The sequence below is a fragment of the Haemaphysalis longicornis genome, unplaced genomic scaffold, assembly GCF_048455015.1.
Source record: "Haemaphysalis longicornis isolate Haplotype H1 unplaced genomic scaffold, Haemaphysalis longicornis Haplotype H1 scaffold_2, whole genome shotgun sequence".
Lineage (NCBI taxonomy): Eukaryota > Metazoa > Arthropoda > Arachnida > Ixodida > Ixodidae > Haemaphysalis > Haemaphysalis longicornis.
This window is the reverse complement of record NW_027526295.1, coordinates 281,534,188-281,551,830: the sequence shown is the minus strand read 5'-3', so window position 1 is coordinate 281,551,830 and position 17,643 is coordinate 281,534,188. Positions and strand designations below refer to the sequence as shown.

Sequence of the window (17,643 nt, the reverse complement as noted above, 5' to 3'; positions counted from 1 at the left end):
GCCTTAGCCACTGAGCCGCCGCGGCAGGTCACTTTCCTCTGAAGCACCTTTTGTTGGGGCAGAGAAATGCTATGGTAATTAAAGTTATGAATGATGTCCAACCTTCTTATGTTTACTAAAAGCAGCCACAACAATATGGTAACTTATACATTACGATATTTTTGGGGGTAATAAAAAGGATTACCTGTGCTAATAATAAAAAGAAAGCAAGATTTATTAAACCAACTTTCTGTTTCACAGTGTTTCGAAAAGTGGATAGTAGATAATTATGTATTGCTTTTTGTTTATTTACAGCGTTGATTATCTGTAGCGCTGACGTTGGGGGGGGGGGGGGTGTCAGCCCTCCATTTTTCAACACATACTGGCCCCCAACTGCATAGAATTAACGGCAGGTTATGGCATTCTGTGCAGTCAGTAAGGTGCACGTAGGTAGGTTAAAAACAAAATCACCTAAGTGCTTCATCATAAGAAAATACGGGAGAGTGGCTGGCACTGCAGTTGTGGCAATATGTATGATGCCAGGGTGAGCTCTTGAAACAGGGAAGGGGCAGTGCCAAGATTGCTTGTCACCGCATGCAGTTTTCGAGGGAGCTTACGCTGTCAGTGGTTGCCCAGAGGGGCTCTTCAAAGCTGAGCCCCGACCTTGCAGACGTCCAGGACCCGGCCACTCTGGAGGCAGCGCGAGTGAAGGCGGAGTTCTTCACGTTCTCCACGGTGACGGAGATGTGCCGGCGTCTGGTGCTGCACTACTTTCTGCTCACCGAAGAGGAGCTGGCCACCTGGGACAACGACCCAGAGGGATTCGGTGAGGAGGCCAACGAGAATTGGGGGTCACTTCACTCAAGCTTCTTAAGGGCAGCACAGCTAATCTAATTTCTTCCAAATGTTAATTATTAATTTCTGCCTAATGATTAACTGATTAATTTCCTCTTATTAATCTCAAGTGTATGTATAAAATAATCACCCGAAGGTTATCGTTGCTATTGGACAGGATGTAATTGCAGGAGCAGACTTCATTTTTCAGTTATAACATTTGTGATGGGGTTGGGTGCCGGTATAGTGTGAAGAGCTTTGCACTTGTTGGCCAGTGCATGAAAGGTGAGGTTGTATGCTGCTGTGTTTGTACAATTTGTGTTTGTAACCTTTACTAGAATGGCTTGGTGTGGCCTGAAAGAATGGCAATGACGTCCCCTGGTTTTTCCTACAACCCCTCTTTTATATTTACCCACAGCATCAGATGGAGGTGGAGAAGCCTGGAAGTTTTGCCTGCGGGTGAGTCCATGTCTTTAAGACTTTGCTATGTGTACCTTGCAGTAAACTATGCCTTCATTCTTGTGCCTTCTAGTACATACTGGATGTCTTATAATGTATGGTGTTCAGGTGTACCATTCATTGTTCAAATACATTCACTCGTACCGTTATTTTCGAAAAGTGTGCGCAATAGTTTCTCACAATTGTAGCTCGTGAAAGGACGGATGGAGAAAAAAAAGACAACTTACTGTTTTATTAATAATTTTTATTTTCTGTCAGGTGCATCACAGCATAGTACTAGCTGCTTCATCGTGTGGAAAGTTAACCAGTCAGTCTCACCTGCTTCCTGTTTCTGAGCTCTTGACTTGAGGTGTGCATGTAATGCCCCCTAGCACTTCCACAGTTTTTTGTCTTGGCTGAGGTGCGTGTTGCTCTCACTTGCAACTGGCGAGCTCTTGTTGTACTTTGGCCAGTGCCCCAGCTCATCCATCGCCGTTTGCCCATCTCTTTCACCCCCCTTCGCCTGTCCCGTCCCAGCAATGCAGCGAGGTGGTGTTCCTGACCATCTTCCACGAGTTCCGGGAGACGCTGGCCCCCTTGCTCCTTGAGATGGTGCAGGGCATCCAGCCGGCTGATGGCTCCATCAGCTTCCAGGCGATGCTCAACAGGGACGCAGGTGAGACTCCGCTGCTCCCCGTCAGTTTCAGCAGAAGTACTTGAGACGTTGGGTAGAAGAGAACAAAAAATGGCCAGATGGGGTCCCTGAAAGCGCCAGTTCTCAGTCGTGCTGTCGTCGCTAGATTGAAACATTGGTGATATTTCATAATGCATGGGAGTTATATGAGAACTGGTGTTTAAAGCAACCAGCAAGAGAAGGAACAAATTCCTCGGAGCGCGGAAGTCAGCTTACGTGGCTAGAATGTGTAACCATTATTTCTTCTGCTGGTATCATGCACTTTTGCCACTTGGGCCTTGTCACCTTACTTGTGTGGTCGACCGTGGTTAACCAGTGGTGAAACTGGCAGTACCCTCTACGTTGAAGCACCTTCTGTCCCGATACACGGTGTATGTCACTCCAACAGCTCCGACAGACACCAGGAAAACTGACGGGTTCACCTGGCACACTATGGAGCCACGAGTCACGTCATCCACTGGCATTTCTGGCAAACACTGGACACATTGATGCCATTACACGGCCCTCTGTAGGGCCACAAGTCTTGCATTCTTGTGGAGCCACCAAGGGCTCGTGCCAGTTTTGTGTATATGCTTTATTCCTCCTCTTGGCACCCTTTTGTTCGAAAGCACATTGAATTTCCGCGCACGCACATACCTGAAATTGTGCACGTGGAATTTCGGGGCCATTCGATGCCCACAATGCCAGAATTTTCATTTCATGGAGCACGTAAGGCTTGCTTGTACAAAGATAATGTGCAGCCTCATTGCATGTGCAATGAATCGAAACTCAATGGTTCTTTATTCTTTCAACTTTTGTAGGAGGGAGGAAGACTGGGAGGGTAAGAAAACAATGAAGAAAGATGAACATGTGGTGCAAAGGACTCATGAAAGGGGTGAGGGTTCAAGTGATAGATGGAGGGAGGTAATGGATCCTGCGTAGAGCCTCAGAACCTACAAATGCACAGATAGAAAATGTCTTAAAGGGACAGACAACCGATTTTTGTCGAGTATATATTTTCTATCCCAAATGAAAGGGCATCACTTAAAGCACCTTGACGAGAAACGGTTTTGCTGATAACGCCCTAGAACTTTTTATATCGAATTTTTTGATCTACGAGTCGTATGTGTCCCTCCCAAAACTAATGCTGGCAACCATGATATGGAGTAGCTCGGCAACATACTTTTGTCTGTATGCGAAATAAAAAACGATATTTAAAAACTTGTTCCCAGCTAAAAAAGTTTGAATCGCAGGCTTTCCTGTTCCTTTATGTGTTTTTTTAATACAACGGTCTATTTTGCACGAATGCACCATCTGTTGGGATAGACGACAGGTAGAATCTGGCTTCACGTTGTGGAGGAGGGAAGTTCGATTTTCCCCGGGCGCGACGTTTCTTTTTTTTTTTTTTTTTTTTTTTAAGCTGTCGTTGGCATATTTGGAATTTGAAATCAAATATTTTGGCAGAACAAACGCCCCTTACTCAGGCAGAATCATCAAAGCTCCTTCGCTGGGTCTGTTTACTGAACGCTGCCGTTGATTCCGGGCACGGAGGCTCAGTTAGCCACACTGAGAGGCCTGCTGAGAAGCACCCAGCGACGGCAGGCGGCGTTTCTTTAAAAATTTCAGAATAATGTTTAGAAATACATATGCAATTTAACGTTGTATAATACTTGTGTTAAAAGGTTTTCAGTACATAAATAAACGTTTCAGCAGCTACAGTAGCTGCTAGGTTTGCAGGTCACGTGACAGGGACACATATTGTAGTGTCAAGTTTCGACACTACGAACCGCCACCCTTCCGATTTCAGGAAGTTTGCTGCCAAATTAAAATTATTTCCGCCAGTTTGTTTAGAAACTGCTTGTGGTTATCGGGCTATATAAAACGCTGGCTTTCATATGAGCTAGAGAACATATACGCGACAAAAATCGGTTGTCTGTCCCTTTAAGATATTGCTTGGCTTCTATGCAAATGCGTCTTCATATTTGCTCCTATTTTCTGTTCTTGCAGTGTACACAGCTGTCGGCCTTGCTGCTTTTGACTTGCATGATGAGTTGGACTTTGACAACTGGTTTCTCCATGTCCTCATACCTGAGCTGAAGGTCTCCGAGCCAAGGTAATGGGCATCATTGCTCGCTTGTCATTTGTAGAGCTGCCGTCTGACTTTGATAGTAGAATAGAAAAGCTGTTCTTGATATTTTGCTCTACTGGTGTGAATAAAAGGCCCCTGTGGGTGTCTAAAATTAGAGCTGATTTTTTTCAACTTCAACACTGCACAGAGTTAAAATTTTTAAGAACTATTAAAAAAATTGCAGTGTAGTTTATCTCTGGAGGAACTGACAAGGGCACATTTCCCCCAGTAACGATGCAGGGAGTGGCTGTTGGAATACAGTTGAACCTCACCTTTAAAAAACGTGACTTTCCCAATCTCCCGATTTAACGAAAAAATTTGGATTCCCTCTGCACTTGCCCATAGGCCTAATGCTTTCTTAATTTTACAAAGTCCCTGCTTTATTAAAATCATTCATGGATTTCGGTGTTTTTGTTAAAACAGGATTGAACTGTACATGCAGGCCTGCACGCCTGTGCATGTTGCATGCAAGTTATGTTATGCTCAAATGAAACTGTCTTCCACACTTCAGTGAGAAAAAGGTTGTGTAGGCACCTCACTTCATTTCGATCCCGTTGGCAGTTTTCACGAGTGCATACCATTGGGCATGGCAGCGATGGTGCGACTGAGGGCTGTACAGGGTGGAAGGGGGGGTGGCGGCAGTCGCCTGGGCTTTCCTTTGCAGCATGCTCAAAATGAAGCGGGGCTACCGACAGGATGACACACCGCTTCGGTGCATCTCTGAAGAAGGGTTCAATGGCACGTGACGGCATCGCTGGGTGTGCATTCACTCGCAGGTACCGCATTGTGCGCCGCCGCGTGGCCTGGCTCATTGGCCAGTGGGTGGGTGTGAAGCTGTCAGCCGAGCTGAGGCCTGTCCTGTACAAGACACTCATCGACTCCCTCGACCCCTCCGAAGACCTGGTTGTTCGCCTCACGGCAGCTGGAGCAGTCAAGGCTGATATCCTTTGCGATTCAGCGGCCAACGTTGAAGGCACCGTGCTGCAGCAGTATTTTTTGTACACTTGGTGGGGGGGGACCATAAACAAAGCTCTTCCGAGGCATGTCAGAAAAAAGAATGATTATTTTGCACAGGTGATGTTTTTATGGTTATTTGAGACTCAACCTGTGTTCCTAAAATAACAACAGAAGATATTTTTTTTGACAGTCAAATAATGTTCTTCAAATTAAAAAGAAGGTAATTCTCAGGTTGATGTGTTTAGGCATCATTGGGTAGATAAACATGGAGGTTTTGTTTTATTCTTGTTTTTGCACAATTTCTGCTAACATTTAGTGCTAGTGGAGATCACCACTGCTAATTGGTTTGCACCCCAGGATGGGTTTGTTATGGTGTATTAGTACTAATGTGGTTTTTTTCAACACTTATGCATGATGTAGGCCTGCAGTGTTCGTGGGAATGCAAGGATGCTCATGTGGGTAGCGCCCGGAATCATTTCACAATGTACAATCTGCACAAAGCGGTGTCATTAGCCAGGCACATCTTTCTGGTTTAGTTATACAGTCTACGCCCGTTACAACGTACCCTCTGAATCCGGAAAAAAACGTCCGCTATAGCCGAAGTATGCAGTATCCTTTGGGAGGAGGGGGGGGGTTTGAGCCTTAAAGTGGGTACTTTGACCGATATTGCATATGCATAGTGCATACACTTTGTTCTTTCTGCACGCCTGCAGCACCTCTGCACAGTGTTCACGCGACGGCAAAGAATCGCGTAAACACCGTTTCCAAAGCTTAGCCCCGGCACTTGGAAGAGGCCTAGCGCATGCGGTCAAGCGTGTGAAGACACATGATAAGCTGAGCAAATAAAGCTAGAATATAACTAGGCGCAATTATTAACCAGCTATAAAACATCAGTCGTGGCCATCAGCATTAGCTAGGCTCTTTTTAAGTCCCCTCACGACGAGGCAGGTTTTCCCGAAACCGTTCGTCAAACAAATCGGATCGCTGGCTGACGTTCCCTCAAGGCAGCTTCCACATTTATAGTGATTTTAGTCTGGTCATTGAAACAGCTGTAATGAAATAATCTCATGACAATCAGCTGTAAAATTGAAAGTCAGACCAGTTGGACTGCGCACGGTTACCGGCAGATTGCACACAATGGATGGGGAACAACCCCCCTACTTGAGGCATTTCTTACCTTTTTCACCGAACGGAATGAGAATGATGCATGCGTGGGAATAATAAAAGCCGAATTTTACTGAACACGAATTTTTTATTACATAAACTGACGAGGGCAGACACGCCTCCAAGTGCACCACTTCGAGTATTCGATAGACCTTTTTTCAATCTCACCGGAGTCGCGTTTATAGACAGTGGCCTTGTTCTTGACAGTGGAGCGGACTTTCTGCTTAGACAGGCCTGTACTTCTGGCGATGTCGGCCTGTTTTTCCCCATGTTTAACAGCGCCAACTACGCGGCTGCCAGCAATGTTGCCAGACATAAGTTTTCTTGCAAAAATAAACAAAGAAAAAGCACATCGGGTGCCGGCATCGCGGAAGTCCGCTATAAACATTAGGTCGAAACAATTTTCGCCTAAAATTTAGTCTGTTGTAGCCGATAGTCTGCTCTAGCCGGGTCCGTTATGAGTGAAGTGGACTCCATTTAAAATGCATGGAGACCAGACAAACCAACAGAAATGGTCTGTTGTAACCGAAAGTCCGTTGTTGCTGGATCCGCTGTAACGAGCGTAGACTGTATACAGTTAAACCTCGATGTAACGAACTTCAATGTAACGAAACCCTCGATGTAACGAAACACGGAATTTTTTGTAACTTCAAGTGTATGCACACCATGTATTTTCACCCTCTGTGTAACGAAGTCCCGTTTGCCGGAATTTCAATGTAACGAAGTTTCATGGAGAACGAGGCACGATATTTAAGTTGTAGAAGTAGATTTTGGGAGACGCAAGCGCCGAAATGGGGTCCCAATAAAACGCGAACGGCGGCACGGGTCGCCCAATGCCGCGGATGCAGCCAGCCACGGAGTCTTTGATTAAGTCCCTTGCCTACAAACTGCGTGGCGTGCATACACGGCTGGCGCACTGTTTCTGTCGGAGCTTAATCGTCTACGGCTTAATCGGCATCAGCGCGAACCGCACGCAGCGTTTTCTCCCTGCAAAAACGCAAAACGCGCCCCGCAAGCCACAGGCGCGCTGGCGCAGCCGCGGAGACCACCTGCGCGATGCGGGTAGCTCCAGCGACCGCTTCTAACCTCTCGCTGAAACGCAACTCGAGGGGCATATGAGAGGGGCGCGCGAGAAAAAAAGCGGATAACGTGGGCGAAATTTTCATTGTAAAACGTGACACGCGCCGCTTACGAAAGCGCCCATCAAATATCCTCCGCGGTGGTAAGCCTAAGCCACCGGCGTTGCCGCCGCCGCCGCCGCAAGCCGCCGCTTTGCACTTCGTTCGAGTTCGCTCATGCTTGTTGGGTTTCGTCGTCCCAGCAAGCATTTGTGAATCTTTATGAGCCTTGCACGCGCGTTTTTTTTTTTTTTTTTTTTTTTTTCACACCGGCGTTCGCGATTGCGTGCCGGCAGCGGGAAGTGACTCGCGCTGCGCCACGCTGCGCGCAGCAGTGGGAGGAGCCTGACCAGTTTCGCCAATGGGGAGGCGCGCACCCTATGGCGGGAGCTTCGAAGCGCTCGGGGATGCCGGCTGGCTAGACGATAAGGCCGCCGCGAAGGATATTTGATGGGCGCTCTCGTAGGCGGCGCGTATGACGTTTTACACTGAAAATTTCGCCCACGTTATCCGCTTTTTTTCTCGCATACCCCTCACGTTTGCCCCTCGAGTTGCGTTTCAGCGAGCGGTTAGAATCGGTCGCTGGAGCTACCCGCATCGCGCGGGTGGTCTCCGCGGCTGCGTCAGCGCGCCTGTGGCTTCCGGGGCGCGTTTTTTCGGGAAGAAAACGCTCCATGCGGATCACGCTGATGCCCGCGTAGACGATTAAGCACCGATAGAAACAGAAACAGTGCGCCGGCCGTGTATGCGCGCCACGTTTTCTTTTTCAGGAAACGCTTCACGGGATGAACACTTCATTATAACCGCGAATTTCAATGTAGCGAAATTTCAATGTAACGAAGTAAATTACGAATTTTACCGACTTCGTTACATCGAGGTTTAACTGTATGTAATTTTCAGGATGAATAGCCTTGCTTGCTAGGTTTGTCTTGCATTGCACACAGGCGACTCAGCTAGGTGAAACTCAGTCAGTAAAAAATAGTTGGGGCCTTTGGGTGATATCTTGTTCCTTGACCCTTTGTTTACCTGTGGATGAATTCGAGTTCAACACAGAGCAGTTCCTTCCCGTGAGTGTTCAGTTTCCTGCTACTATTCAGATAATAAAAGATTGTTTTTTTTTTTTTTTTTCTGCAATGCAGTTTTCATTTTTTTCTTTTTTTGCCGACATACTATTATATCATGATGCAGTGCTCAGGACATTGCAAAGAGCTTGTTCAGTAAATAAATGCTTAACCCTTTCACTGCCACTCTTGAAATAACTCGGGCCACGCACGCACACCCCCTGCTACTCCTGAGGATACTCATGTTACTGTTTTAACTCGCTCCCTACCGATTCCGAAACAACTCGGGCAAAAAAAACTATAGCGGGTGTGGCCCACCATCTCTGGAGAGTTCACACAAACGCATAGATATTGTAGGTGAAATTTTAGACAACAGATGGAGCACATGTTCCTTTATTCGTGTCACTTTGTCTTCGTCTCAGCAGCTCTGGCAGGCAACAGTGTCCCCTCTTTGACGGACAAAGAAATCAGAAACTTTTAGTGAATTCCGACTCTGACAAAAGTGACAATGGTGAAGCAGCTCAACTAAATGGTTTGTCAAGCAAAGACAGCGAGGAAAAGCCCCTGCATCCTTTTAACCCGGAAAGAGGGGAAAACGTGACGAACAGAATTTCTGCTGGAAGAAAAAAGGATTCAAGCCTCAAGAGCATGCTTTTGACCCATCCTCTTCAGGAATCATCAGGAACAAAGATGTTTCCATGTCATGCTGAGGGTCGTAGGGATTTAGCGCAAAATCATCATGAAATTAACATGCAAATAAAAAAAACCTGGCAGGGGGTGTAACGCAGTCTAAAAAAAAAACTCGGCAGTGAAAGGTTTAAGCAGGTGATTGAGTTTTGTTTTTATGGGTGCTTTGTCGCCTCAATGGATACAGTAACCCTGTTATAGTTCTCACTGTTGCTCAACCTTTGTTTTGTTCAACCTTCTTCGTTTTGTTGTTGTTCAACCTTTTCATTTGGCCCTAAAGCGTTTCTATGGCTTTTTGTGAGCAAATTCCAAATGCAGTTGTTTAAAAAGTTGGGAATGAGGGCATTCAGTGGCTTGTGCCAGTGCTTATTAAGAGGAGAAACGTCATCACCATGTGGCTCTGCTTCCTAATGTGCCTCAAAGCAGTCTGTGCTCTCATTGCTCTTGCAGTACCTGGAGTCCTATGTTTCACTCCTCTACAAGCTGCTGCAACAAGTCACCGAGTGCGATACAAAGGTAAAGCCTCCATAAAACAAAACTGTCTTTTTTTTAAGTCCTTTGCTAATACTGGTATGTAGTTCTTTGTATTGTCACTAATTAAAGATAATTGGAGCAGTTTTGGGGTCGAGAAAAAGCGTAAATGGGGATCATTATATACTACCCATGAATTCCGTTCTGTCATATGTGCCAGTAGTTTGCACTATTTTAAACCTGCTATGCACGAGGACGAGGATGGTTCATCCACTATCCCAGGGTGTCTAGCAACCGTGAAAACCAGGAAAATTGGGAATTGTCAGGTAATATTATCTACCAGGGTAAATCAGGGAATCGTGAGGGAATACTGTCTAAAAGATAACCCGGTCAGGGGAAATGTCCCGACAACGTCATAGAGTGAAAAATGAATAATTTCTGCCGAAAGTGGAAGGTGCACTTTGCCTACTCGAATCGATGTAAAGGCAATCCAAGCCAGTGGGGCAGCTAGCAGCGCCAGGGTTGACAAGGTTGGCCTTCTTTCTCCGGAAGCCTGGCAACCTTGAGTAGTGCGCGCTGGGTATGCTGCATCGTTGTATGGTGGGTATGCTAGGTCCCTAGAAAGATTGCAAATCTTTCTAGGGACCATGCCTCTTGTATTTTTTTAATGTCAAATGCATCGCCTGCTTCACAATCGGAGCGAGCGGGGCGCCTCTTTCAGTCACATGTAGTAAGGTGGGGCCCTGAACTTAACCAGGATCACCCGATCGTAACTAAATTCAAGAGCGGCCTGTGCGCGGTTGCTAAGGAAACCAATGTTTGAGATTGCTGAAATAGCAGGGCTCTGGCCAGGAGCATCGTGGCGGAGTACGTTTTTCAAATGTTGCCGCTTTCCACCACACATTGCCCCTAGATTAACTGGTCACGTGACTAAAGTGCTGGGAAAGCTAGCAATTGGGAGAGAGTGGTCGGAGTAGAAGTGAAGGGCTTGGTTGGCCGCTCGGGGCTTGTGCATTTGGCATTGAAGAAATGCAGGAGGCGGTGACTGGGTATACGCTTTTGTTGCTTTTGTCCTCATTCGTGTTTCTGGAACGATTACACTTCCTTCAGCGTTGTGTTTGCATCGTGTTTCCACAAGTGAAGTCTCTCCAGTGACGATGGCAGCAGCAAGAAGGTGCTCCTTTAGTCCGGACTGGACGAACCCGAACATTTTGGAATATGCAAGCTGAATTAAGCCTGTGCAGAAAGATCCTCACAGTTCTCAGTGCATAATATGCTGCGAAACATTTTCTTTGGGCACCATGGGAAACATGGCATTTTCCAGTCACACGTTCAGCAAAAAGCATCTTGCTGCTCTGGAGTCTCGGTAAAGTGCTTACAAACTTGAATGTTGTCTTTTTTTTACGGCAGCAACGATTGTTTCCACCCAGTGTAGCGGCGACCACACAGGTGCACCCGAGGAGCCTGCACCCACCACATGTGCGAAGACTTTGATGGGCGGCTTTCTTCTGAAAAGCGCTGTGACAAAGGCCAAAATAGTTTATTGTTTAAAAGCGGCAGCGATTCACATATTTCTTCGGTCAGCAGCAGTGGCGGCATCTCTCGGCCTCACAGAAAGACAGCTGGAGTCATGTTGATAGGAACAAAGAAAGAGTGACTGCTCTTGTCAAAGAGCTAGAAGAACAGAAGTGAAGACTGCTTAGTGAATTGCTAACGGAAGCCGGTCTCCTGCAAGAAGCAAGAGACGACCTTAAGAAGTAAAAGATATCTGCTTCAAGAACCCTTGTGCAGTGGCTGACACTCTTAAACAGCAAGAGCAGATTTATGTTTGCATTGACCTTGTGCAATAATTGACACTCTAGTCCGCAGCTCTAAATTGTGGGGAATAATTTACACTTGCACTCTGTAAATAAAGCAGTGCTTTGTGTTCTACACTAATGGTCTTACATATGTTGCCAACTCTGCAGCAGTCAACGAATTTCACCTGAAAATGTCAGGGACAACATGGAAAAGTCAGGGAATTTTAAAATAATAATTTGCTAGGCTCCCTGTATTTATTTCCTTTAAACAAATGCCAGCAACGCAGGAATGCCATTTCTACATTACTAAGGTTTGGTCTTTCTAAGTTTAGTTATACATCAGCAAAGGTTTAGCCACTGAGTGTCCAATATTCTTGTAAAAAAAATGGGGGAGGGGGGGTTGCCGTGCAGCATCTTGCCATGCACTCGAATACTGTGGAGATGATTTTCGCACTTTATAACGAATGAAAACAATCGGGTGAGCTAAAGTGAAGCAAGTTCAATGTGAGCTTGGGTGTAGGCTTGGGGTTGTCCTATGCCTTGAAATACTATATCGTGCTGCGCTAAAGCCTTGTCAATGCACGTGGAAGGAGGTGAAAGTCTTCTGCAAGTCTGCAATAGCTGAATTTTGTGTGTGCCAGCCTGTACAGTTTGTTGCCAACAGAAGAGCAGCGGAGTACCAGTAACATATTACAGCTCGTTAACAACTTTTGCGGCTTGGCTGGGCAAAGTGAGATGCATTTTTAGCAAGTCCAGGTCTGTCTGGCGGTTCACCTTAGCTGCGGCCTTCCCCCCTCCCCTCGATGCCCTGTGCAGATCAGCATCCTCCATGTGACCTCGTTCATCATTGAGCGAGTGGGAAGCCAGATCATGCCGTATGCGGGTGACCTGGTGCGCTACCTGCCCCTGCTGTGGGAGACGTGCGGCGAACACCACATGCTGCGCTGTGCCATCGTCACCACGCTTGTACAGGTAGGTGCTTCGCTGTCACTTTGCCAGGGTGCATGTAGCTTTGCCCGACTCTGTCAAATGCCAGAGCACGATTCGCTATTGAATTCTCGGCTTTTCTACAGATTCCATAATGCCGGTAATGTCTGTCTACAGCAGGTATGCTTGACCATGAGTGGTGCCCTAACCTGTTGATCTAGTTTGCACATGGTGGCTATGGTGTTGTTGGCTTTTGGTCTTTGGCTTTACCTTTTGGTAATTTACTTGTGTGAGTGCCTTGTAAGAAGTTTGGTAAACAGATAGACGTGTTTGGATTCACTGAAAAATAGTTGCCTACGAACAATTAGGCATTCCCTGACAAAATGAATGCAAATCCTCTATTTATACGTTGATGCGGTCACCTATTTGTCCTAACTGCAGATTGCCTGGTAGTTCCCCTATCTCGAATTTTTCTTGATATCCGCAGTTTTGGTTGGCGGTATGGCTACTTTTTATAAGTTTTTTCCTCCTAACCTGAAAGTTCACCCATCCTGTATTTTTCACATGATATCTTTGTACTTTGGGTGGGCGTTCTTTCAAAACTTTATGGTACATACAGTTGAACCTCGTTATAAGAGACACTGATGTAAGAGACAAATGGGTATAAGAGACACTATTCACCCACATGGTTGGCTGCCCTATCTTTCCCATTAAATGGACCTCTTTTATAACAGACATCGGATGTAGAAGACAGTTGGTTATAAGAGACAAGTCATCCTTAATAATCTCGCTTGTAACAGACATTTTAACTTCAGATGCAGTGCCACCAGTCACTAATTACAGTTGCTTCCATTGTGGAAACACAGGTGGATGACAGACACCTGCAGTCACTATTTATTATAACTTCAGCAAACACAAAGTGGTTCAGTCAGCTATGAAATGACAATGAGAAGCCCTGCCAATGGAAATGCAACTGACAGAAGTGGTTGAGGCTTAGTGCCATCCATTAGATGGAGCGCGATCGCACATGCGGGCTCTCCCACTCGCGTGGCTCCCAGTCAAGAAGCACTGCAGATGTTGAGTCCTGCAAGCGTAATGAATAGCCTGAGCACACAGCGCAAGAAGCTGTGTGCTCCGGCTATTCATCAGGCTTGTGAACTCAACATCTACAATTCATCTTCCACAAACAGTGAACGGAAAGACAGCTTGTAGAATCGGTTGTAAAAAACAGTGTAAATACAGTCATGAAGCAAACGAAGTTTCATAAATTCTGGGGCCAAACATTAATTAGAATAAATCTTTTGAAACATGCTGTAGCGTTCTTTTGAGCTTATTTTAGTCATACGGTGCCCACATTGAACTAGGGTCTGATTAGTAAGGGAAAACATGGTACCCTGCTTATAAGAGACATCTCATATAAAAGACAGAAACTGCTCCCCGGTACATGTCTCTTATAAAGGGGTTCAACTGTATATATTTTTTTCAGACATTAGATGTGTACAACGTCGAATTTTTTTATTAATGAGGCACATAGGGCTTTTTTTTCGGGAGCACAACTGACATGTAATGCGGAGAACTGACAGTAGGCGGTCCAGCCGAATAACAACATGGGGGTGTAGAAATCATCGTTCATTGCGCACTGTTGGTGCGAAAAGCGAGCTATTGCTTGACAAACTCGGTTCCACCGCGTTCAACCATGGCAAAACTTTTATCAACTACTGTGAGCATTGCATGGTTCTGAGCCATCTTCTTTGCTGCTCCGTGGCAATGTTGCGGCCTGCAGGTGGTGAACGGCCTGGGTGCCCAGTCTGAGCGGCTGCACCCATTCCTGCTGCCCGTGGTGGCGTACGGGGTGGATGTGCGCCAGTCCCCGCACGTGTACCTGCTGGAGGACTGCCTGGACCTCTGGTGGGCCCTGCTGGCCAACACCCACGCCACCTCCGTCCAGCTGCTCCAGCTCGCCCAGTACCTCTTCCCGCTCTTCGGTACGGGGGGCCGCCTGCCTCTTCTCCTTTCACGCAGAACCATGCTGCTGTATGGCACGGCACGTCCTCCGGGGTTATCACTCGCCGAGGGTCGCTTGCCATTCACTTTTGCCAGAGGCCAGTTGTCTTATCCCTTTCGGGGTGGCCACACAGACAGCAAGGGTGCTCGGGAGGAAGTTAGCGTGGCACATTCCAGACTAACAGCAAAACTTCACTTTATGTTTGTTTTTGACAGTAAGCCAGCAGTGTAGAGCAGGAAGAAGATTGCAATTACAGGTGGCGGCACATGCATCATGTGTATTGTGATGAAGCTGCATTTCTAAGCAGAATTTGCATATTTCTTTAACAGAGAAACCTGTGCAAGGAAGGAGAAGGGAGTACTGTTGGCGGAGAGGCACAAACAAAAAATGAGAGAGGAATTCTAGTTCTACTGCTTTGCTTTTTCTTGTTATGCGACTTCTTGACTGGGCACATGGCATAAGCTCTGGCTCTGGGGTTATGTCTCTGGATGACCGTGTGCACAGTCGTGCCATAACAGGCTGGAAAGGTGGAGATACTAGACGACTGCGCATAGTAGTGGTAAAAGAGAACACCTGCGGCAGCAAATACATTTGTTGCTGAGCTTGACGCTTGATTTAATGCTCAATGCCACAGTGTGCAATGGGAGGAATTTTTTGCCTAATGCAGTGAAACACGATTACATCGAACTCGCAAAAAAGCACCTATCAGTTTGATATGGGGCATTATTTGATGAAAGCAGGCTAAGGAATTCGATGTCATAAAAGCACATACCATGTATAAAAACACTTTATTGATAAAACTGCCTTACTTCCTTGCAAAAGAGCTGTGTATACTCTTCTGTTTGAACAAATTCACTGCCTGTGACAGCACCTACTTCTCCACATTGTGTAAGAGTCAGAGCAGCTGAGGCCGTAACCTGTTACATTTGCGAAAAAGGGCTGGACTAGTGCGAGTGCACCAATCACCTCGAAGGATGTGGGCAAAGGACTGGCGTTGCTTTTCGTTGCGTCCGCCTTCACTTGCGCTCGGTGCGGTGTCAGCAATGTGGTCATTCAAACTCTCCCGTGGGTGCAACATCATCATTCATACTCACAAACTCGCCAACCATTGATCCAGTAATGGCATCTAGAAACTCCAACAGTTCGCTGCACACTTCGGCAACATCAGCGATGGCTTCGTTGCACTCCTCAGAATTTTCAGTCATCTCCTGCACACGCAAGCAGGTATACCTGAAGCAGTTTTGGGTAGTTTCTGTCGTAACATCCGCCAGAGCCTACTTTTAGCAGGTCAATCTCAATCTGCCTGCTGACACGAACGATTTCCGCCTTATTTTTCAAGAACATGCTCGGGGTGCTATTGGGAATCTCGTGCGGTGCGGGGACGTCCGACTTCTCACTGAATTTGACTCGATTTATGATTGCCAGCTTCAAGGCAAAAGGCAAATTCTGTGCCTTCGCCCTAGATAGAGCCACTAAATAAAGCCTTTATTTAGTGACACCAGCACTAGCCATTACTAGCCATTAAAGTGCGAACAACACAAACACTACGAACGAGAAAAGCATGGTAACCCGCCAGTTATTGGCAGTCTGAACAAGCGCAGCGGGCGGGCCATGATCATTTTTTTCATGGGGGGTGTCAATAGCTCACCGTACACGGCGTGGTGGCGCAGTGAAGGGAAAGAGGCAAGGGCTGCTGCCCTTGAGTGGCCGGGCTGAATTGCAGAATTTCTCTTCCGCTGTGAGGGAGAGCCACTGGAAAGAGAGAGGGGAAGAGGGGGGGGGGGGGCACTTCTGTGGCATTTGTCTTTGTATATACATACAGTGAAACATTGGTTATATGTCCGTGGATTTTACGACAATCCACGTTTTACAACGGACTAGTCGAGTCCCGGTGAAGCTCCCTTAGAAACAATGCATTTAAAACCTTGGTTATCCGACATGATTTCATGCCTGACCCACGTTATCTGACGACCCACGCGAAGCATGCAACCAACTGGGAGACGATATGAAAGTGCTGCAAGCCATTGTGTGGACCTTGGGCCTGCTCAATGGGTTCTCTCCAGCATAGCTTTCTTCTTCGTCTCACCTTTTGTTTTGCCCCCTCCAGCAGCCGCCAGCTCCTCTGCATAATCCCTTTCCCCCAATCCTCGCTGGCATCTCCTCGTGTTGTGCAGCAGACACCGGGGCAGTCTGCAGATGCTGATTTGTCCCTCTCAGCAGTGAATCGCTAACGAGGTTGTGCTGCCAGGTTAAGGCTTCCACACGTGCTTGTTGTGATCGTGTGGGCCATTATTTGCACTGGCAGGCGGGAATCGCGGTGATGGACTGCTGTACATTGGAATCTCGATGATACGAATGTTGCAGGACCATGAAAAATATTCGTATCATCCGAAATTCGTATGAACCAACATACCGTATTTACTCGCGTAATGAACGCACTTTTTTTTAGGCAAAACTTAAGCAAAGAGGGGGTGCGTTTATTATGCGGGGTATATTTTCAGAAACATTTTTCGGGATGATCAAAAAAGGCAGTATCCTAAAAAAAATGTGTTAGACAACCTACCTTTTGCAGGAAATATACGCGTACACAATTTGCACACAGACACCGTTTTATTGCACGTCACTCATCGTTTCTGGACGCTCACTCTTCGTCTGAGTCGCTGGACCCGTCGTCCAGCTCGCTGGCCGCTTCCGCGTCTTGCTCCCACAACTGATCGTCCTCGCTGCCGTCCAGTGCGTTTGCGATGCCGGTCTTCTTGAAGCTCTTGAAGATCAAGTCGGCTGGCAGCGAGCGCCAAGCCTCCAAAATCCACGAGCACACAAGCTTGACGGATGGCCTCTTAACCTTGCCGGTCGGCGTCAAAGCGTGCCCTCCCCCGGCCATCCAGTCAGTGTACAAGCGCCGCACACCGTCCTTAAAGGGCTTGTTGACGCAGACATCAAGGGGCTGCAGCACCGAAGTGAGGCCACCCGGAATGACGGCGATCTCGGTGCGCAGCTCCTCCAGTTCCCGGCGTACGTTTTCGCACAGGTGGCCGCGAAAACTGTCGAGCACGAGGAGAGACGGGAGAAGCAGGGCGCCAGGTCGCCGTCCCCAGACTGTGCGGACCCAATCAGCCATTAGGTCGGTCGACATCCAGCCCTTCTCTTGGGCTCGTACGTGTATGCCGGCTGGAAGGTTGGCCTTCGGCAGAGTTTTTCTTTTAAAGATAACATACGGAGGCAACTTCCTTCCGTCTGCCGTGATGGCCAGCATTACGATAAAACGCTGTTTCTCAGTGCCTGTCGTCTTGACGAGCACGCTGCCTGCTCCTTTTTCATTCACCGTCCTGCTCATGGGCATGTCAAAGTTGATGGGAGTCTGGTCGGCGTTCCCGATTTGTGACAGAATGAACGTCGGTC

The 17,643-nt window shown here is 47.1% G+C and overlaps 1 protein-coding gene across 1 annotated transcript in view; it reads left to right on the top strand.

Annotated features, from left to right (window-relative positions):
• Impbeta11 (importin beta11) overlaps positions 1–17,643 on the top strand; it is a 58,477-nt gene that overhangs the window by 14,526 nt on the left and 26,308 nt on the right. Inside the window, exons 10-18 of the mRNA XM_077700753.1 lie at positions 650–805; positions 1,232–1,272; positions 1,789–1,927; positions 3,932–4,037; positions 4,829–4,992; positions 8,318–8,358; positions 9,490–9,555; positions 12,126–12,281; positions 14,020–14,221. Of these exons, the coding sequence (XP_077556879.1) occupies positions 650–805; positions 1,232–1,272; positions 1,789–1,927; positions 3,932–4,037; positions 4,829–4,992; positions 8,318–8,358; positions 9,490–9,555; positions 12,126–12,281; positions 14,020–14,221 (1,071 nt within the window). The remainder of the gene's footprint in view (positions 1–649; positions 806–1,231; positions 1,273–1,788; positions 1,928–3,931; positions 4,038–4,828; positions 4,993–8,317; positions 8,359–9,489; positions 9,556–12,125; positions 12,282–14,019; positions 14,222–17,643) is intronic.